The sequence below is a fragment of the Toxorhynchites rutilus genome, chromosome 2, assembly GCF_029784135.1.
Source record: "Toxorhynchites rutilus septentrionalis strain SRP chromosome 2, ASM2978413v1, whole genome shotgun sequence".
Lineage (NCBI taxonomy): Eukaryota > Metazoa > Arthropoda > Insecta > Diptera > Culicidae > Toxorhynchites > Toxorhynchites rutilus.
This window is the reverse complement of record NC_073745.1, coordinates 67,744,138-67,763,623: the sequence shown is the minus strand read 5'-3', so window position 1 is coordinate 67,763,623 and position 19,486 is coordinate 67,744,138. Positions and strand designations below refer to the sequence as shown.

The following is a 19,486-nucleotide window of genomic DNA, read 5'->3' as shown; positions in this document are numbered from 1 at the left end:
ATTACAGTAATTTTTTTCCATGTTCGATGTTTGATATTGTTTGCCACTGTTGAAAATTGAAGAGTGGCGAACAAAATAGTGTTTGTACAAATATCAAACCAAACTTTATCTGTCAAAAAAATCAAATATTCGACCTCCGGGCAAACAGTGTACGACCACTTTAAAACACTTGGGAAAAAGTAACCAAATGTCACTGAAAAAAAATTTCATTCGCTGTACTTTCAATTTAGATGTTCGGTTGAAGCTTTTTTGACAAAAAAAATCGCATCATCACCAAAATAAATATCTCACAATTCAATTATTTACAAAATGAAGACATGTTATCATATTGGGCATCCTTGTGCTGGATTGTTTACATGTAGGATGGAGTGGAATGAAACATCAAAAAACGCGTGATCTGAAGCGATCAGTATGTCATCGCCCGCGATGAACCCCAATCAATCGCATCGCATCGCACCGCACCGCACCGCGTTTACTATGTCCTCGGCCTAATTGTAGCTTATATGGTGGGTTTCTATTACTTTACTCTTGTATGTAAAGGACAATATTCGTTACAGCGACTTTGGAAAAACACATTTTGAAAATCAACTGCCAATACGTTGTGTTAAACACGTTTTTTTATTGTTTTTTCTTGTCTCTGCGAAGGATCGCACTGACTTGATCACGACCCAGGCAAACATAGTCATAAAACATGCATCCCTCACTTAGTGGCCGCAAGAGGATAATCCTGCCATGTTGCTGTTCTCCATCTTCATTTACGGTTCTTCTCGGTAGTGTGCTTTATAATCCAACGAGGATTGGCAAGATTGCGAGAAGAATATCCTGAGTGGCGCAAATGTATATGTAGTGGAAGTAGATTTAAGTGTGGCAACATAGATCAAAGTTCAAAGTATCCCGATGTATGCGACGAAACTGTACATCTCTTTAACGTAAATCTCTTCGAGAAATAACCCTTAATTTATTGTTGCAATTCCGTCTGAGGAGAGTAACGAAAAAGTAGGTAAAATTTGCAAGGATGCATCGCTTATAATAATAAAAAAAGGACGAAGGCCATCCATAAGTAAACTAAGTAGGTACCTAGATTTACTTTCCCGAGAAAAACTCGGTTTATGATAGTATAGTTTTATTGCTTGGGCAAACTGGGTATCAGGTCAACTTTCGTGAAGTTATAAATAGTTCACAGTGCTGGTCCAGGTCTCAGTTGGAGTAGATCTGCGGATTGAATTTGATAAGTGGCGACACCGCATCCCTAGTCATTGGCAGACTAGATTTTATATAATCCCTAAGTGTTCCGAATTGATTTGAAAATAGTTATACAGTCAGTTGTGTGGCATTGTGTATGAGATACGGACGTTGTGCAGAGAAACACTAGAAGCCTTTTCGTCAAAATGACATCGACACCACAGGATGACGTCGACGAGAATGGCTTTTCCGTCAGCTTCAACCAAGATTATTCGTCTGTTGCCGTAAGATCAAGGCATGGCTATAGTCTATTTTCGCTGAACTCAGCGGATGTCATGCTGGACCACATTTGCCACAGCTGCAAGGAGGAAATCGTGCTGGTGGAACATCTCTACAACACTTCACTGATAGTGGTGGTTGCGTTGAACGAACCGACAAAACTTAAAACATTCCACCTCCGGAGACGGGCGGAGATCTGTAGCCTTTCATATCCGCACCCAATTCTGGCGGTGAAAATGAATCGAACCAGGCTGGTGGTCTCTCTAGAGACAAGTATTTATGTTCATGATATGAGTGACATGGAGATTGTTCACATTATCGAGAACATCCCACCGAATCCTGCCGGCCTATGCGCATTGTCAACAGATTCTGACTATTGCTTCCTCGCTTATCCAAGCAGCGCAACAACGGGGGAAATGCGGATTTTCGATGCGATCTATTTACTCACCAAGCACCTAATCCCAGCTCACGATAATTCTCTGGTAGCGATTGCTTTCAGTCCGAAGGGTACCGAGGTAGCCACCGCTAGCGTAAATGGCAGTATAATCCGAGTATTCTCCATCCGTGACGGCGCTAAGCTCTTCGAGTTTCAACGTGGCTTAAAACGTTTCGTCACAATCTCGTCACTAGAATTCAGTACCTGCTCGCAGTATCTTTGCTGCAGTTCGAACACGGAAACCGTTCACATCTTCAAACTGGATCTTAGCTCAGCCGGGACAAGCAGTAATACGGGTAACGGTCGCTGGATGGGTTACCTCAGCACGACAGTGTCAAGCTACCTATCATTGGCCCTGCCATCGCAAGTGACGAACATGTTCACCCAGCAGAGGGCGTTCGCATCCGCTACCCTTCCAGTTGCGGGTCTCAGACATTCATGTATCGTTACTTCGTTCCAAAATGTGCTGAGTCTATTAGTGGGATCACCGGAAGGTTACCTTTATGTGTACAAACTGCCGCAGGAAGGTGGCGAGTGTCAACTGATCCAGAAGTATGATCTTCGAAGCGGAGGGCCATCGAATTCTTCCCCATGGGTTTACATATCATCGCCGATTGCTATTCCAACGGCATCTCGATCTTTAAACAGAGGCAACTGTCAAATGGGTCCATGCTCCAGTGGCGACATCATTTTCGATTGAGATTAAAATCACAACTGATTACAGTGGATGCGTTAAATTTTGTGATACACAAACTATTTAACACTAGTTATTTAAACGAAGACTATAAACTGTAAACATAAAATGTTGAAATATGATATGGATGATTAAGAATGAAATAAAATATGTTAATATTTGAAATATGTTATTCTTTATCGGAATAAAACAACTCAAGACTCTTGCCATTTGAAGGTATTCAAAGGATTGGTAATAGTTGTTTATGTGCAGATGGCAACACTTTAAAACATTGTCAATTAGCAACGACATTTATAGCTAATTCGTTTTTGTTCAGTTTCAAGCCCGGTTCCAACCTAACTGCTGTCAAAACGTTTTTTTATTCACTCAGTTGCAACCCAGTTCCGCTCTAGGTTCAACCCGAAAGCCGTTGGGTTTCCACTGAGATGTTTCATGGGTTCGCACTCGTGTTCACCAATACAACTATACTGAACTGTCAAATTCCGAGTATTGTTTTGGAAAATTTAAAAATAAAGACTATGAAAATGGAAAACCTTCTGCTTTTACTTTTGTATTCTTGGAATCATAATCCAATTCGGATTCTGATTTTTAAGAGTATACTCGCGTAGACGGCATCAATCTCCGTGTGCTTTCAACGGGAGGCAAACATAATTATTGATTTTCAGGTGGAATAAATATGCCTTTAAAATAAAAACTATGAATGAAAATTTACTTGTACGTATCGAATATGTATTCTATGTGATGAAATAAGAATTTTTTTTCGAAATTGCGAAAACATATTAAATGAAAAATGTGTCTGGTGATGGTTTTATATTATAATGGTAACTATTTGTTGAACGAACAGGGCATGTATCGACAAACGGTTAAGTAGGTGTCAGGACTGCATGTGTTAGGTAATCAAACAACATGAAGTTGAAATTTTCATTCAAATTTTTATAATTTTACACTGCACTTGCTCCTTCCGATCTGATAGATAATAATTTACATCCCAAGCATTAATATAGCCACCAGACGTCGACACAAATATAAACAAATCAACTATATAACGCACACCAACAAACCGCCTCATTCGTAAACCCGAAAACGTTTTTTTATTACAGAGTCAATTTGGAACTAACTCAGTTCAAAAACGAATTTGCTATTAGAGGAGGACGGGGGAAGACGGCCACCCATGGTAAGATGGTCACTCTGTACATTATTGAAACAATCAACTATTGGGCAATTATAATTCAATAGTTTGGTGTATTGCATTATGTATACTCATTCTCACGTGTTTATAGGTGAAACGTCATGATATATATAAAAAATGGATTTCTGTCTGTCTGTCTGTCTGATTCTTATGGACTCGGAAACTACTGAACCGATCAACACGAAAATTGGTATGTAGGGGTTTTTGGGCCGGGAAAGGTTTTTATGATAGTTTGAGACACCTACCCCGTCTCTGAGGGGGGCTGCCATACAAATGAAACACAAATTTCTACATTACTCGAGAATTAATCAAGCTAACAAAACCAAATTTGGCATGTGAAGGTTTTAGGGCGCAATAAATGTTTTTACGGTGGTTAGATACTCCTCTCCCCTCTCTTAGGGGGGGCTGCCATACAAATGAAACACAAATGTCTGCATTACTCGATAATTAATCAAGCAAATGAAACCAAATTAGACACGTGGAGGTTTTAGGGTGTAATAAATGTTTTTATGGTGGTTAGACACTCCACCCCCCTCTCTAAGGGGGGCTGCCATACAAATGAAACACAAATTTCTGCATTACTCGAGAATTAATCAAGCAAATGAAACCAGATTAGACAAATGGAGGTTTTAGGGTGCAACAAATGTTTCTATGGTGGTTAGACATTGAAACACAAATTTCTGCATTACTCGAGAATTAATCAAGCAAACGAAACCAAATTTGGCACGTGGAGTCTTCAGAATGCAATAAATGTTTCTATGGTGGTTCGACACTCCTCCCCCTCTCTTAGGGTGGGCTGCAAATGGAGCCAAATTTGGCATGTGAAGATTTTATGGGGCACGAAACGTTTCTATGGTGAATGCACACTTTTCTCCCCTCTAAGAAGAGAAAAGGGGAGGGGTCTGTTTTTATTGTATCATATTTTCTGTATCAAACATTTATTTCATGTAACGGAGAAACTTGTTATTTGCAAGTGGTTGAAAAATCTTGAACGAGAATTGTGTCTGAAAATAATCTTATATCATAATGAGGAGTTTTGGTAGAAGTACTAAAAATTTTAGAGTAAAAGATAAATTCAACGGGGTCGATTAGAAGATCAATCAATGAACAGTTCTGCGATTGGACTCATGAACTTGTGCTTAGTAAGAAAACGTGAATGTTTGAAGGTATTGATAACAAAAACAAGTTTTGGGTGGGACGAAGTTTGCCGGGTCAGCTAGTAAACAATAAAAACAAACTTTTCATATGACGACGAGCATCGGTTTGTTATTTTGCTTGCAAGAAATTTAGTGTTTTAGTGGTGAATATGGACATGTCCTGTGAAACCAATGTTACAATAGTGAACACACAGGCCCGTTAAGTGTGTTTGTATAGAAAACGGTACCTTTACCTCATTTTTGGCCTCTTCGCAAGCAGTGGAGTGAAAGCAGAATGCGCATGGTATAAGTCGAACTTGTCGGCATAAGTGAGAGACATGAGTACCAACATAACGCCACTAAATAATCGAAATTCGAATATACGTAACCCGAGAAAATTCAAAATTCGCGATACTTTTTAAACATACCTCGTATTAGAGATACCATCTGGTCGGAGTTAAAAATCAGGATATCTGTTTCAGCTACGATTATGACCAAACCGTTATCATTATTTTGAGATGTAAATAAATAAAAACACGTTGCATGGGATGTGCACTTCAAGAGACCAAAACACTCATATCTATATATTCAATATATTTCTCGGGCGATCATTGCGGTGAAAATACTTCTGTTCTGTATACGTACAGGAGATTCTTCTAAAAATCAAGACAAATGCTAGAATATGAAAAAATAATCAAGACGTCCCAAAAGAATCACAAAATCATGTCCTGCTAAATCAGGACAGATAAAAATTATTATCCCAACCTCAAATGTACGCTCTAGTTTTCGAAATTTTAAACTTGCACTCCAGTACAGATGCGATGTGATGCAAAAATACAGAAGCACTCTCCACCAAATGGCATGAAAATATACGCATTCTTCCTATTCATTTTCTCTCTGCTAGCTGGAGCGAGACTGTGACTTGAAGGATGTCGATCATGGTTTGATTTATATAGGCTTTTCGATTTTTTGTTGCGTTTTTGGTACTCATGTCGCTCGCGTATGCTGAGAAGTTCGACCATTTTGAATGTTCGGTTAATTTTCGACAGCTGCTTTGCTTGCACGTGTTTTGGCTCGTTTTCGATTTTTGCCTATCCCAAAAAATGTTCAAAGAATCTGTATTAAATTTTGTGTGAAGAACAAATGTGTGAACGCATTGATAATTTCGATTGTGGCATATGGTGAATCTACTTAGGAGCTTGTTATAAATGCAGGGAAAGACGGACGAGAGTAAAAACCCCATCTTTTTTCTATTCGAATGATTTTATTTTGGACAGTACTGACACGAGGGAAGCAGCTAATGAGTTGCGATCTGAGTAGACTGGTTGTGACTTTTTCTTCCCGGAAAAAACTCAGTAGCAAGAGACCCGTCGAACTGGGTCTCAGGGTCGACTTATTACTGGGTAATTGGGGGGCTTCGCGATCAAATAAAAAGACAATATTCTCACCTTCTTTTTAAACAACTTCTGTTTTAGTTGTTGATGATTCTTGCTTGCCTTGGTGGTCCTAAGGTGGCGTGAGAGAGGCGAATGGCGGACGCGACTGTGATTGTACTGCTGCAAACCATGCGGCACCGGAGTCCACGGCAGGTTGACACGTGGACAGTTGACCGTTGCTCGTCGTCTTCCCTTCTTGACGGCAATCGACAGGCCCAGGACGATACCGGAGTGGCACTGCCGAGAGGTGCCCTCCTTAACGTTTATGGTCAACCTGACCAGAGGGTGCTCGGTGGTCCTTTACGGTTAGGCGTAGTGGTGGTCCACTAGGCCGATTGGTGTGCCGGTCAACCGGGAGTTCTTCCAGGAAACTATGTCCAAACTATTCGACCGAACTTTGGGACAAACGTCCGTCACACACCACGTCTTAATCCAAAAAACCCCGCTTCTCATGGCGGATTCTTCCTCGAGCCTTCTCATTTCATTTTTAGTGGTACAGCGTCCATTTTATCAATCCGCTGTCTAACTCTCACTCGCAATCCAATGAGGTACATATAGAGGTGGAGCAGTAGGCGAAGCGTATCTGTATTGGCAAGCAAAATATCGTGTCGTAATTATTTGCATTTAATATGGAATGTATATGGAAGAAACAAAACAATGTTGAAAGTACTCACGGTTGCATGATCATTTGAGCCAAAATTCTCATGAAATCATTCAACTGGTTGTTTTTTAACAGATGACAATTATATCGTGGCTTATTTCGATTATTCATGTGGTAAAAAGGTCCAGAGAGCAGTCGTATGCTTAGTTCTCGAAAGCAGTAACATTTTCGGTGAAATTTTGATTAATTGGCGATTATTATCTCACAATATACACACCGAAACTGAGAGCCTTCGAAACATCAACTTCATAACGGTAAAATGATGAAACTTCGTTTGTTTCTATGAACGTGGGGGAGTGAAAATGGTACATGGTAATATCACTTTTATCCGTCTTTTTCGATGTGATTTCACAAATATTCACTCCACGCTATCACATTAGCATCATATTCAGCGTGAGCTCTACAAAAATGTACGTTTTTAATTGATAAATTACTTCCTGAAAATAGCATTTTTACATAGATGCGGTGGGCAATCAAAGATAAACACAACGACTGACGTCACTATTTGCGAAATATTTATGGCAGCGCATGCTATGTCGCTCGAAACTCGACCATCTTCATTACCTTTTTTCCAGGACATTGCTCGCAATCCTCGCTGTTTCCTGCAATACCGACACGTCACCTTTTCCGCCCGATTTTACAAAATATAACACCCAACAATTTCGATTACTTTCTTACCGAACAAAATTCTTCCCTACTAAAAAAAAAATCACAAAAAGGTGACAGTATTTACAAAAAATATAACATTTAATAAAAAAACTAACATTATTGTAACAAATGGTTACATGGTATACAGTGACGTTTTTTAAATTAGAACTTCATAACAGACCTGATCAACGTTTATCGGTGGTACAAAATGTTGTTAGGGGGATGAGAAGATGTGAACTGCGAATAGGTTTGAAAAGAATTGATGAAGTAAAGAAACTAGTATTGACCGAATTGTCGTTCGAGAAGTTGCTAAGGACCTAAACACATCGTTTGGCTCGTGCCATTCGATTGATACTAATGATATGGACATGGGACGGGCCACCGCGAAATTCGTACTAAAATCACCCAATTTCTACCAAAAACAGCATCCTTAACATTTTCAAGGAGCTCTGGGCACTATCCGCGAACCAAATTTGCTCCAGAGAACCATAACTGGTGAAGTATATAGATTTATGGTTATGACGTGGAAACGCTGTTAAATTTTACTGAACATTCAGAATGGCCGAGTTTTTTTTTTCCAGAACCAGAACCAGAATCAGAGTCAATTACAAAGGATGACCGATCTTGTCAGCGTACATTAGAGACATAAATGTTAACATAACGCCACAAATATCGAAAGTCCCATGGAAATTAAAAACTCGGAATAATTTTTAAACAAACCTTTGTTTTTTTTAATTACATGGTTCAAAATCATACCTTCTGCATAGGGCCTACATAAAAATAGACTGAACGACCGCACTTTGGTCGTCTTAACGCTGCCCATCAAATACTGTGCAACACTTGCGCCACTCCTTCTTTAAATCCTGGTCATTTTGGAATACCTTCCCTCTAGCTCAATTTTTTTCTATTGAACGAAGCTCTAGCAAATTCGACGAATTTGCCTCCTTCGACACAAAAACAACATGTTGATGGTGTTTATTGAATTTGCTGAACTCACAAATCACTTGCCACTACAAGTATTTCTTGGAAAATTTGTCGACCTACTTCTTCCGGAACTGCTCCGGAGCATCCAGGCGGGACTTGCCGACGAAAAACACCAGGCCGAGGATCTTGGCGTCCGCTTTAATGTACGTCTTGTCGTTCATAACGATGCATTTTGGCAGCATCAACCACTCGTGGTACAGATTTGGCTACCGCATTCAGTTTACCGGTCCAGTAAGGCCTTTCCTTGAAGACATGAAGTCCGGCCGCTTCATTGTCTGCTGGACGAACCAGACGGAAGAATTGACCTTCTTGGCCACGTCCCGAATCGAAACGTTCAGATTACGCTTCAAGTATTCCCTCACCTTCCTTGTCTTCGGTCGCCACCGTTCTGGTTTCGCTGACAGCTCGTCGCTGGATCGTCTGGATCTCCTTGAACGATTTTACCACGCAGAACACGGTCCATTACAAACTGATTCGCGATCCACCTGTGGAAGGATTCAAAAAAAGGTTGTTTCATTGATAAAACTTTTGTAGATTTTTTTTTCATCGCCATCTGAGAATATGCATTTTTCAAATGCATACACTTATTAGGCAGCTCTAAATGCACGCACGTCAATCAAAGCGAGTTTGGGATGCAATGCAATCCTCAAAACAACTGACTGCAACTAATGATATAAATTTATACCAGGTATCTGGTCATTGCGGTGTAGGAGGACATGGCTGAGCCGATTTCTCAGCCAGAATTAGTGCTTCATCTGAAATCGTCGGGTCTGATCTACCATGTGGGATTTTAACACTCTGTATGAAATCAGGGCTCAGAACCAGTGCCCAAATTATCGAAATTTATTCACGAATGGAGGAATTAGCTTTTCCCAGTGTCGGATGAATTCTTTTTTGTTGACACTCAGCAGTATAACACAAGAGTCGAGACGCGAGAACTTTATCTGGTATATTTAACGAAAACAGCATGAACGAATTTCGCAAAGCCTGCATTCAGGCACTTTCATTACTGTCAATAATTTCAGGGGATTATCACGAACGTTAAGTTGATCTTCACCGCTTGCAGTGAATTTTTATTGGAATCGTGTTTATTTTTTTATATTTATAAAAAAAGAAAGAACCAGGAATCCGGAAAAGGCAACATTGGTTTTCGTTGAGCGTTGACCGTTGTGCGGTGTTGAGCGGCTGAGTAAGGTTTAGTGTAGAAGTGTTTTTATACTGTATTATAGTGACTTTTAACACTTTTTGGCTTCGTCACTTTACTTGCATTTTTGGAAGAATGTTGAGCGTGAGTGGTCCGGTCGGTCTCCGTTTCCGTTTCCGCTCTCTATGCTCTTTTACTACCGCCATTTCGCTCAATGTTTTCAATGAACCGGAAGCCATCATCTTCTTTTCCAAAATCGCATCGGAATATGATATTCGACTTCTGCTGTTGAAGCCCTTTCATCCAATACCCGTATCGTAGGCGTTTTATATCATTGCTGGTCATTTAGAGCCAGTATCATTAAACTGGAAATTATGTTCGTTTTCCGCTTCTCTGTTATTGTCACCCATTGCCCATATAATTGGAGGCGTATGACATTTCCGGTCAATCGTGAGTAGAATCATAAAACATGGCCAGAGTTATATTATACATTCCATTGCCGAAGTCGCCGAAAACAAGAATTTTGTGTTATCGATTTCACTCTCAACTGGTTGACGTTGAATTTTATACTTTGATTTTCACTAACACGCAATGATCTTCAATTTCGGCGTTACGAATATCATGACCAAAATGAAGATGCAAATGAAAAATGAACTTCATGGCAAGCTGATGTTGCTGTTCATTCCATTGTTCATTGATATTGTTGTTTCATATTTATCGACTCTCGCTTGAGCAGTAGGTTATCAATACAAGGCAGGCTGAAATTCGCCGTATTTGAATGTTGTGAACGTGAATATTTTCGGCACTTCTCAGAACCTAGGAAATATCAATGAGTGGCGGATAAGACTGGATATTATGTTACTAATATATGAATAACAATTTGTGAAATTCATATCTGTTAATAAATTAGTTTTTTGTTTCTTTCCTTTTGAAACTGAATATCTTAAAGATAACTCAGTTTGCTCAAATCTTTGCAGGGGAAGAATCTTTTATAGGACATAATTCTGACAGAAACCCCTTCCGTTTTTGGTTTTTGCACCATATCTGTAAGTCCTGAGATGGTTTGAATCCGCTTGTTGAGTAACACCCAAAGTTTCAGTGGAGTTTTTCTTGAGTCTTCCCTTTACCGTTTCCATCAGCGGTGTTGAAACGACCACTGATGACAGGTTGGAATGCGCATTTGATGTGATCGGCTGTCTACTGGTACGGAGATTTGTTGAATGAAAATGCTTCCCGGAAAGCTCACCAAATTTATTTAGGAAATGATCTATAGTACTAAAATATTTTTTCATACTGTAGACAAACAATATGATGTGTATATTCACTAATATCAATGGATGTGAATATTTTTTTTATGAAGATGTTTAGCTTCACATCTTCGTTTTCAATAGAATGTGCTGCATTTAAAAAAAAAACACATCATGCGGGACGTTATTTATAGTTGTCAACTTTATTGGTTCGTATTTCTACTTCATGTCAGAAATACGAGTAGTAAAAAAAAAAAAAAAAAAAAAAAAAAAAAAAAGACGGGTGGGTAATGTCGGGGACATAACCGGAGTGACGTAGGACTATACAAAGGGGACAGCTTTTGTTAAATATATATTTCAAATATATTGTTTTATTTTCTTCTCCTACGTGAATACCTACCTATCTACCTGAAAAATGGATTAGTTTACAGTTTAATCACTCGATATCCCCATCTTGTTCGGTTAAACCTTCCTGTTTAGCTTTTGTGTTTGCCACTCGCCACAGCTTTCACAGTTGGAAAATTTCTTCCCATCCAGCTTGTGACATGTTGGTCAGTAAATTAAATTTAATGCGACGTGCCGGAGAAACACTCAGTGTCACATTTGAGGCGATTTAAACCTGTAATTGAACATTTCCAATGACAGTGGTACAGTGTCGACTTTCAATGTGGGGTCATAATTTGGACCCCGAACTCTATGTTTACAAAAATGTCGCATTACAGATCCATCCAATTAGCTAAATGTCGAACTAATTTTAAATTACTGTACTTTCAATCTGGAAACAATTTAAGAATTGGTGAAAATTGAATAATCAGGAAAGTCCCCAACCATCAATAAGCTCAGAAAAACTGCCAAATTCACATACTCATCATGGCAAACAAATTATAAAAAAATCAATTTGTGTTTTATTATTATTTTGGATATTATTTTAGAATGCATTGAACTGTATTCCGTAAACTCTTTTTTGAAAGGTTTAATGGCCCTGATAAGCGCCGTGTTTTATGGAATGGTTCCAATTTAGAAAACTTAGTACTCGTGGTTTAAAAATTGCCACCAAAGCAGTTTGTATAAAGAACAAACTTTTTTCTTCTGCTACCTGATGCCGTTTTGCGATTGCGTTTGCCACTCGCCAGTCGCCACTCGCTGCAACTGCCTGTTGTCTTGATGTCCACCGAACCGAATGTGTTCTGTTCCGAATGCAGGTTTTCTTATCGTCGCGAGCAGCTTTGCCAGCTAACTCGATCACTCCGGCGGCCGAAACTATATAACGCCGGCTAGGTGGACTGGTACACAGGTACTAACGCGCTCGACCTAGCTACCTTTTCCGGTGCAATTGGCGGATACACCTACGGGAAATTGCAGACCACCACGGTTCGAGCGGGATTTTGCCTTTCCCTTCTCTTTTCTTCCTTTGTTGAGCACACGATGCCGATGCCGTACAACCACACGGGTTTACGGTTTGAAAGAAAATAAGATATTTTTTGGGGTCCGCGTGTTTTATACTCTAGCGGTACACACTCACAGGTTAGAGACAAATCGGCAGACTCAGCCAAAGGGGCGAGTCCAACGAGACGAACGAATGAGCGTTAAAAGGGAGCGATGGCAAAAAAATACATTCATTACGATTTGTTCGCTCGTTGGATTCACATACAGGCTAAAAAGGGTCCTTTTCAGGATCACAAAAAGTCTAAAGAGTTTATTGTTTTGTTATCACTCGATATCCCCATCTTGTTCGGCTAAACCTTCCTGTTTAGCGATTTGTTGCCACTCTCCACAGCTTTCACAGTTGGAAAATTTCTTCTCATCCAGCTTTGTGACATGTTGTACAGTAAATTACATTCAATTGGAGGCATTGGAGGTAATTTTATCCTGTAATTGAACATTTGCGATGACAGTGGTACAGTGTCGACTTTCAATGTGGGGTCATAATTTGGATCTCTATGTTTACAAAAATGTCCAACTAAATGAGTCGCATTACATGTCAGTCCAATTAGCTAAATGTCGAACTAATTGTAAATTACTGTACTTTCAATCTGGAAACAATTTAAGAATTGGTGAAAATTGAATAATCGGGAAAGTCCCCAACTATCAATAAGCTCAGAACAACTGCCAAATTCACATACTACCCTTGCGGCCTAGCTACCCTTGCGGGGAACTCCAGATCAACACGGTTCGAGCGGGATTTTGCCTTTCCCTTCACTTTTCCTCCTTTACCATGTCCAGACATGGCTGCTTGGGTTGGTTTGTTGATGTGTTGTGATGCGAAACGATGTGGTGTACGGTTTGAATGAGAATGATCGTTACGGCAGCGGAGCGGGGATTTTTAAGCTGACTGGCTGGCTCGAGAATTACGCATGTGTGAGACTGCGACCAATGTTTCGTTCATTTTTTTCTTCTTCCTTTCCAATCGTGCTTCATTCTATTTCGCTGCTGCTCTGGTTGCCCGTTTTGGTCGGTACGATTTGAGGAGCACAAAATGGACCAATCAAAAATGGGCACATAGTGTATTTGGACAATGCTTGATATTTCACAATTATTCAATTATTTATCTCAATAAAAATGAAATGTTAGTCGTTATGATAGATGCGTAGATATATTTCCTATCAATTGATGCAAAAACCTTTGCGATCTATTGAGAAATGCTCGAGTTATAAGCGTTCCAAATCTTGCATTTTTTCCTACTTGTTCAGTGCCTAGATTTCCATTTCACCCCCTATATCTTCCGGTTAGACGTAGTCCTACGTCAAAAAAAAAAAAAAGGTTCTCAAATGGGGATCAACATATGGTAGGAGCCTGCCTGTTGGTCTCAAATGTTCCTATCTCACGCCTCCACGAAGATCATATGACGACATTTTTAGATCGGGCGTGAACTGGAAACACACACCTGGTCTTGGCTCCGAGAACGGGTGTCGAAAGTGGCTAAGTGAGGGGGTGCGAGCGAGTCAGAGCGCTATATCTCTCCCGGGGAAGGCCTCCCGGGTCATGGAGGCCTTGCCAACCCGCTGTCTCCCGGGCAAAGGAGATACACCCAGAAAATGGAGCTACGTTCACGAAGAGTAATTAGAATGCGATCACCCGAGGAGGGTCCCCGAACTGGAGCTGGTCCTGGAACGGGCGTAAGAGCGAGCGGCCAGCGGCTGGAGGGCGATGTGCAAGAGCGGGCCACCAGCCGGGTTCAACCCGAAGAGCTACCGCCACACGGAAACAGCAGCCATCGACATCACCCAAGAAACGCTGCGCCTACGAGACGTGTTGCGACTGCCAGACGACAGTCGTCCACACTTGTGGGTACCACTAGGCGCCGGATCATGTGGACACACGAAATGAATGAATTCGTGATCCGCGCCTATTACATCTGCACTGCTTTGGAGACGGACATGAGCGGTCGCCCTCGAATACTAACAATGTTCGAGGAAGCGTATCCAGAGTTCGTCGGGAGGCTTGACCAAAACGCGATGAACGCGAGGCGTAGAGCGATTGTACGCAACAATATGCTCTCCCAAACGCAAATCGACGAGATCAAGCAGCAGGTGCAGAGAGAAATAAGCTCCAGGAACAACAGAGCAAGCGATGTGTCGAGACGAAGTTCAGTACGGCTGAGCAATTCATTCGCGAGTGGGGCACGCGAATCAGCACCAGTGGAGGCCACAGTACTACAACCCCCTGAGCCGGAAGACCCACAGCCAGATCAACAACTACTACGCGATCTGGTCTTCCACTACGACGAGGCGATCTCACAGTTCCGCGACACAGACCCATTGTCGCGCCCCAGGATCCCGAAGTTGCAGCATTCCCGCAGGCTGACAAGTGCAGTAAAGCTCATGAACGAGCACGTTCTTCCGCTGCACTTGGTTGATGCTGAGAACATGGAGGAGCTGCAACTGAAAGTTTACTGTGCTGCTGTGGCGACCGCCAAAAGTTTAGGATACCGTATTAGGCCAAGAGGCGGACTGCTCCAACATCTCCGTGAAAGGCGTGAGCCTCCATGGCGAAGGAGATTGGAGCAACGGATCCTAAACAAGCGCGCCGCAATTGGAAGACTGATGGCGTACAAAAGAGGCAGCAGATCGGCGAAATTATGTCGCCAAGTTGCTGTGATCGTGCGGCCTACTGAACTTCGCCAGCTGGGAGCTCACCAGCTGACGGAAAAACTCGACACACTGGTACAGCAATTGAGCGTCCTAACTAAACGGCTGAAACGTTACTCTGACTCTGCAAAGCGCCAGGAACAAAATCGGATGTTCAGAGATAACGAAAAAGCGTTCTACGACCACATTAGCGACGAGAAGCCCGACTACCGCGAAGGTTTGCCAGATATTAGCGATGTGACGAACTTCTGGGCTGGTATTTGGGAGACCCCAGTACAACATCGCGACGGGCAAATGTGGTTAAGACGGGAGGAGGAGAGTTGTGGTGAAATTGGAGAGATGCCAGCTATCATCGTCGAAGAGAACGATGTCCGCGAAGCCTCGCGGTACCTGAGGAACTGGGCAGCACCGGGCCCCGATGGTGTTCAGAACTTCTGGCACAAGAAGCTGACCGTCGCACATCAAAAGATAGCTGAGTGCTTCAACAAGGTGCTACGTGACCCACACAACCTCCCTGAATTCGCCACCCGTGGCGTCACATTCCTCCTCCCGAAAGACAGCAACACATTGAACCCATCAAAGTACAGGCCGATAACGTGCCTATCGAGTCTGTACAAGATATTAAGCAGCATCATAACCGCCAAAGTTTCTGCCCACTGCGAACAACACCATATCATCGCAGAAGAGCAGAAAGGATGCAGAAAAAATACGCATGGCTGCAAAGACCAGGCCATCATCGACGCAACCATAGTCGGCCAGGCGGTTTATAATCAGCGGAACCTAAGCATGGCCTATATCGATTACAGGAAGGCTTATGACTCCATACCTCACTCGTTTCTCGTCCGGGTATTGGAGCTCTACAAAATTGATCCCGTCGTCGTTAGGTTCCTGCAGCATGCGATGAGGCAGTGGAGCACGTCTCTGCACCTTAGTGATGGGGAAAATGTGTTGCAGTCTAGAACGCTGCAGATAAAGAGGGGGATATTCCAAGGCGACTCTTTCAGCCCGCTTTGGTTTTGTCTGGCACTGAACCCCCTCAGTAGGACGCTCAATAGAAACGGTCATGGCTATAAAATAAGGTATGGCGACGGCGCCCACGAAGAAGTGACCCATACCTTTTACATGGACGATCTCAAGGTCTACGCTGATTCACGTCAGCGTCTAGGTGTAGCTATCCGGGTTGTCGAAGACATAAGCAGGGACATCTGTATGGAGTTCGGCCTCGACAAGTGTCGCTGTGTCCACCTGCTGAAAGGACAACTTACCGAATCCGGAGGCTACGAGGTCTATGACGGCGAGTTTATAAGAGACATGGTTCGTGGCGAATCCTATAAATATCTTGGATTCCGACAGCTCACCGGGATTCGCCACTCCGACATCAAGACGGAGCTGCGAGACAAGTTCTTGAGTCGAGTGAACTGTGTCCTGAGGACTTTCCTCAACGCGGGGAACAAGGTACGCGCGATCAACACATTCGCGGTTCCCCTGCTGACCTTCAGTTTTGGTGTAGTCAAATGGAGCAAAACTGACCTAGAGGACCTTGAGAGGAGGATGAGGAAAGCATTCAAAGAGGCCGGAATGCACCATCCTCAATCGGCACTGGAGAGAGTTTCACTACCACGCAAAGAAGGGGGACTTGGAATCGTCGATATTTCTGCACTGTGTGTTGCCCAGGTACGACAACTGCGCGAATACTTCGCAGAACGCGCCAACCAAAACGCGCTATACCGGGCTGTCTGCGCCGCTGACAGAGGATACAGCGCTCTGCACTTGGCGCAAGCGGAGTACCAACTAAATTGCAATCTGCAGACAGTGGAGGAGAAGATTGCAGCTTGGAAGCAGAAGGCAGTGCATGGTGCCCACCCCCATCAACTGGACCGGCCACACGTCGACAAGGCCGCATCTAATCTGTGGCTAACGCGTGGTGAACTCTCTTCAGTAGTAGAAGCCGACATGATAGCCATCCAGGACAGGATAATGCCGACGAGAAACTGCAGGCGGTACGTCTGGCATCAAGACGTTGATGACATTTGCCGGATGTGCCATCAACCAGGTGAAAACATAGAACACATTATGGGAGGCTGTCCCGTTTTGGCCAACGCAGCCTACACCGAGCGCCACAACAACGTGGCCCGTATTGTTCATCGACAACTGGCGCTCCAATGTGCTCTACTGGAAGACAACGTACCAAACTACCGGTACCTGCCTGCACCTGTCCTGGAAAATGACCGTTTCAAGCTGTACTGGGATCGCACTGTTCTGACCGACCTCTCGATCCACCACAACCGCCCAGATATAATGGTTTACGACAAGAGCGACCGCAAAGTCACCATCATCGATGTCGCTATTCCACTGAACCAGAATCTGGAGGAGACCCACGGTCGCAAAATCTGCAAGTACCGACCATTGGCCGTGGAGCTCAAGGAACTGTGGGGGCTAAGGGAGGTCCCAAGAATTGTTCCAGTCGTTCTCTCTGGAACTGGAATTATCCCGAAGACACTTCTGGAAGCGCTAAAGGTGTTGAACATCGAGAAGGAATTGGCCGGCATCCAAAAGTCGGTCATCCTTAGCACCTGCGCGATTGTCCGACAATTCCTCGGTCAGGACTAAAACAGCACGAGCATGCAGATACGTGCATTCCGCAGAGCCTAGTCCCCCTTTGGCATTCAGAAGCCCGGGGGCAGGTGAAAATTCTGGCTAGGTTCGCCTAGTTAAGAAGTGAGATAAGTCTGCTAAAAAATGGTTTTTTTTTTTTTTTTTTTTTTTTTTTTTTTTTTTTACTACTCGTATTTCTGACATGAAGTAGAAATACGAACCAATAAAGTTGACAACTATAAATAACGTCCCGCATGATGTGTTTTTTTTTTAAATGCAGCACATTCTATTGAAAACGAAGATGTGAAGCTCACATCTGTACTTACCGTGCTCCTTTTGAGACGATGACAGATTGGGTAGAAAAAAAGATTGTGGCCATCGAAATGGTGAACAGACTAAACATCTTCATAAAAAAAATATTCACATCCATTGATATTAGTGAATATACACATCATATTGTTTGTGAATATACACATCATATTGAGGGGGATATTCCAAGGCGACTCTTTCAGCCCGCTTTGGTTTTGTCTGGCACTGAACCCCCTCAGTAGGACGCTCAATAGAAACGGTCATGGCTATAAAATAAGGTATGGCGACGGCGCCCACGAAGAAGTGACCCATACCTTTTACATGGACGATCTCAAGGTCTACGCTGATTCACGTCAGCGTCTAGGTGTAGCTATCCGGGTTGTCGAAGACATAAGCAGGGACATCTGTATGGAGTTCGGCCTCGACAAGTGTCGCTGTGTCCACCTGCTGAAAGGACAACTTACCGAATCCGGAGGCTACGAGGTCTATGACGGCGAGTTTATAAGAGACATGGTTCGTGGCGAATCCTATAAATATCTTGGATTCCGACAGCTCACCGGGATTCGCCACTCCGACATCAAGACGGAGCTGCGAGACAAGTTCTTGAGTCGAGTGAACTGTGTCCTGAGGACTTTCCTCAACGCGGGGAACAAGGTACGCGCGATCAACACATTCACGGTTCCCCTGCTGACCTTCAGTTTTGGTGTAGTCAAATGGAGCAAAACTGACCTAGAGGACCTTGAGAGGAGGATGAGGAAAGCATTCAAAGAGGCCGGAATGCACCATCCTCAATCGGCACTGGAGAGAGTTTCACTACCACGCAAAGAAGGGGGACTTGGAATCGTCGATATTTCTGCACTGTGTGTTGCCCAGGTACGACAACTGCGCGAATACTTCGCAGAACGCGCCAACCAAAACGCGCTATACCGGGCTGTCTGCGCCGCTGACAGAGGATACAGCGCTCTGCACTTGGCGCAAGCGGAGTACCAACTAAATTGCAATCTGCAGACAGTGGAGGAGAAGATTGCAGCTTGGAAGCAGAAGGCAGTGCATGGTGCCCACCCCCATCAACTGGACCGGCCACACGTCGACAAGGCCGCATCTAATCTGTGGCTAACGCGTGGTGAACTCTCTTCAGTAGTAGAAGCCGACATGATAGCCATCCAGGACAGGATAATGCCGACGAGAAACTGCAGGCGGTACGTCTGGCATCAAGACGTTGATGACATTTGCCGGATGTGCCATCAACCAGGTGAAAACATAGAACACATTATGGGAGGCTGTCCCGTTTTGGCCAACGCAGCCTACACCGAGCGCCACAACAACGTGGCCCGTATTGTTCATCGACAACTGGCGCTCCAATGTGCTCTACTGGAAGACAACGTACCAAACTACCGGTACCTGCCTGCACCTGTCCTGGAAAATGACCGTTTCAAGCTGTACTGGGATCGCACTGTT

General features: G+C 43.1%; 1 protein-coding gene across 1 annotated transcript; it reads left to right on the top strand.

Moving 5' to 3' along the window:
* The first annotated feature begins 1,210 nt into the window (after positions 1 to 1,210).
* On the top strand, positions 1,211 to 2,673 carry LOC129771007 (WD repeat domain phosphoinositide-interacting protein 2-like). Its single transcript, XM_055774235.1, has one exon. The coding sequence runs from the start codon at positions 1,389 to 1,391 to the stop codon at positions 2,595 to 2,597; it is 1,209 nt and encodes a 402-aa protein (XP_055630210.1). The 5' UTR covers positions 1,211 to 1,388; the 3' UTR covers positions 2,598 to 2,673.
* The last annotated feature ends 16,813 nt before the right edge of the window (positions 2,674 to 19,486 follow it).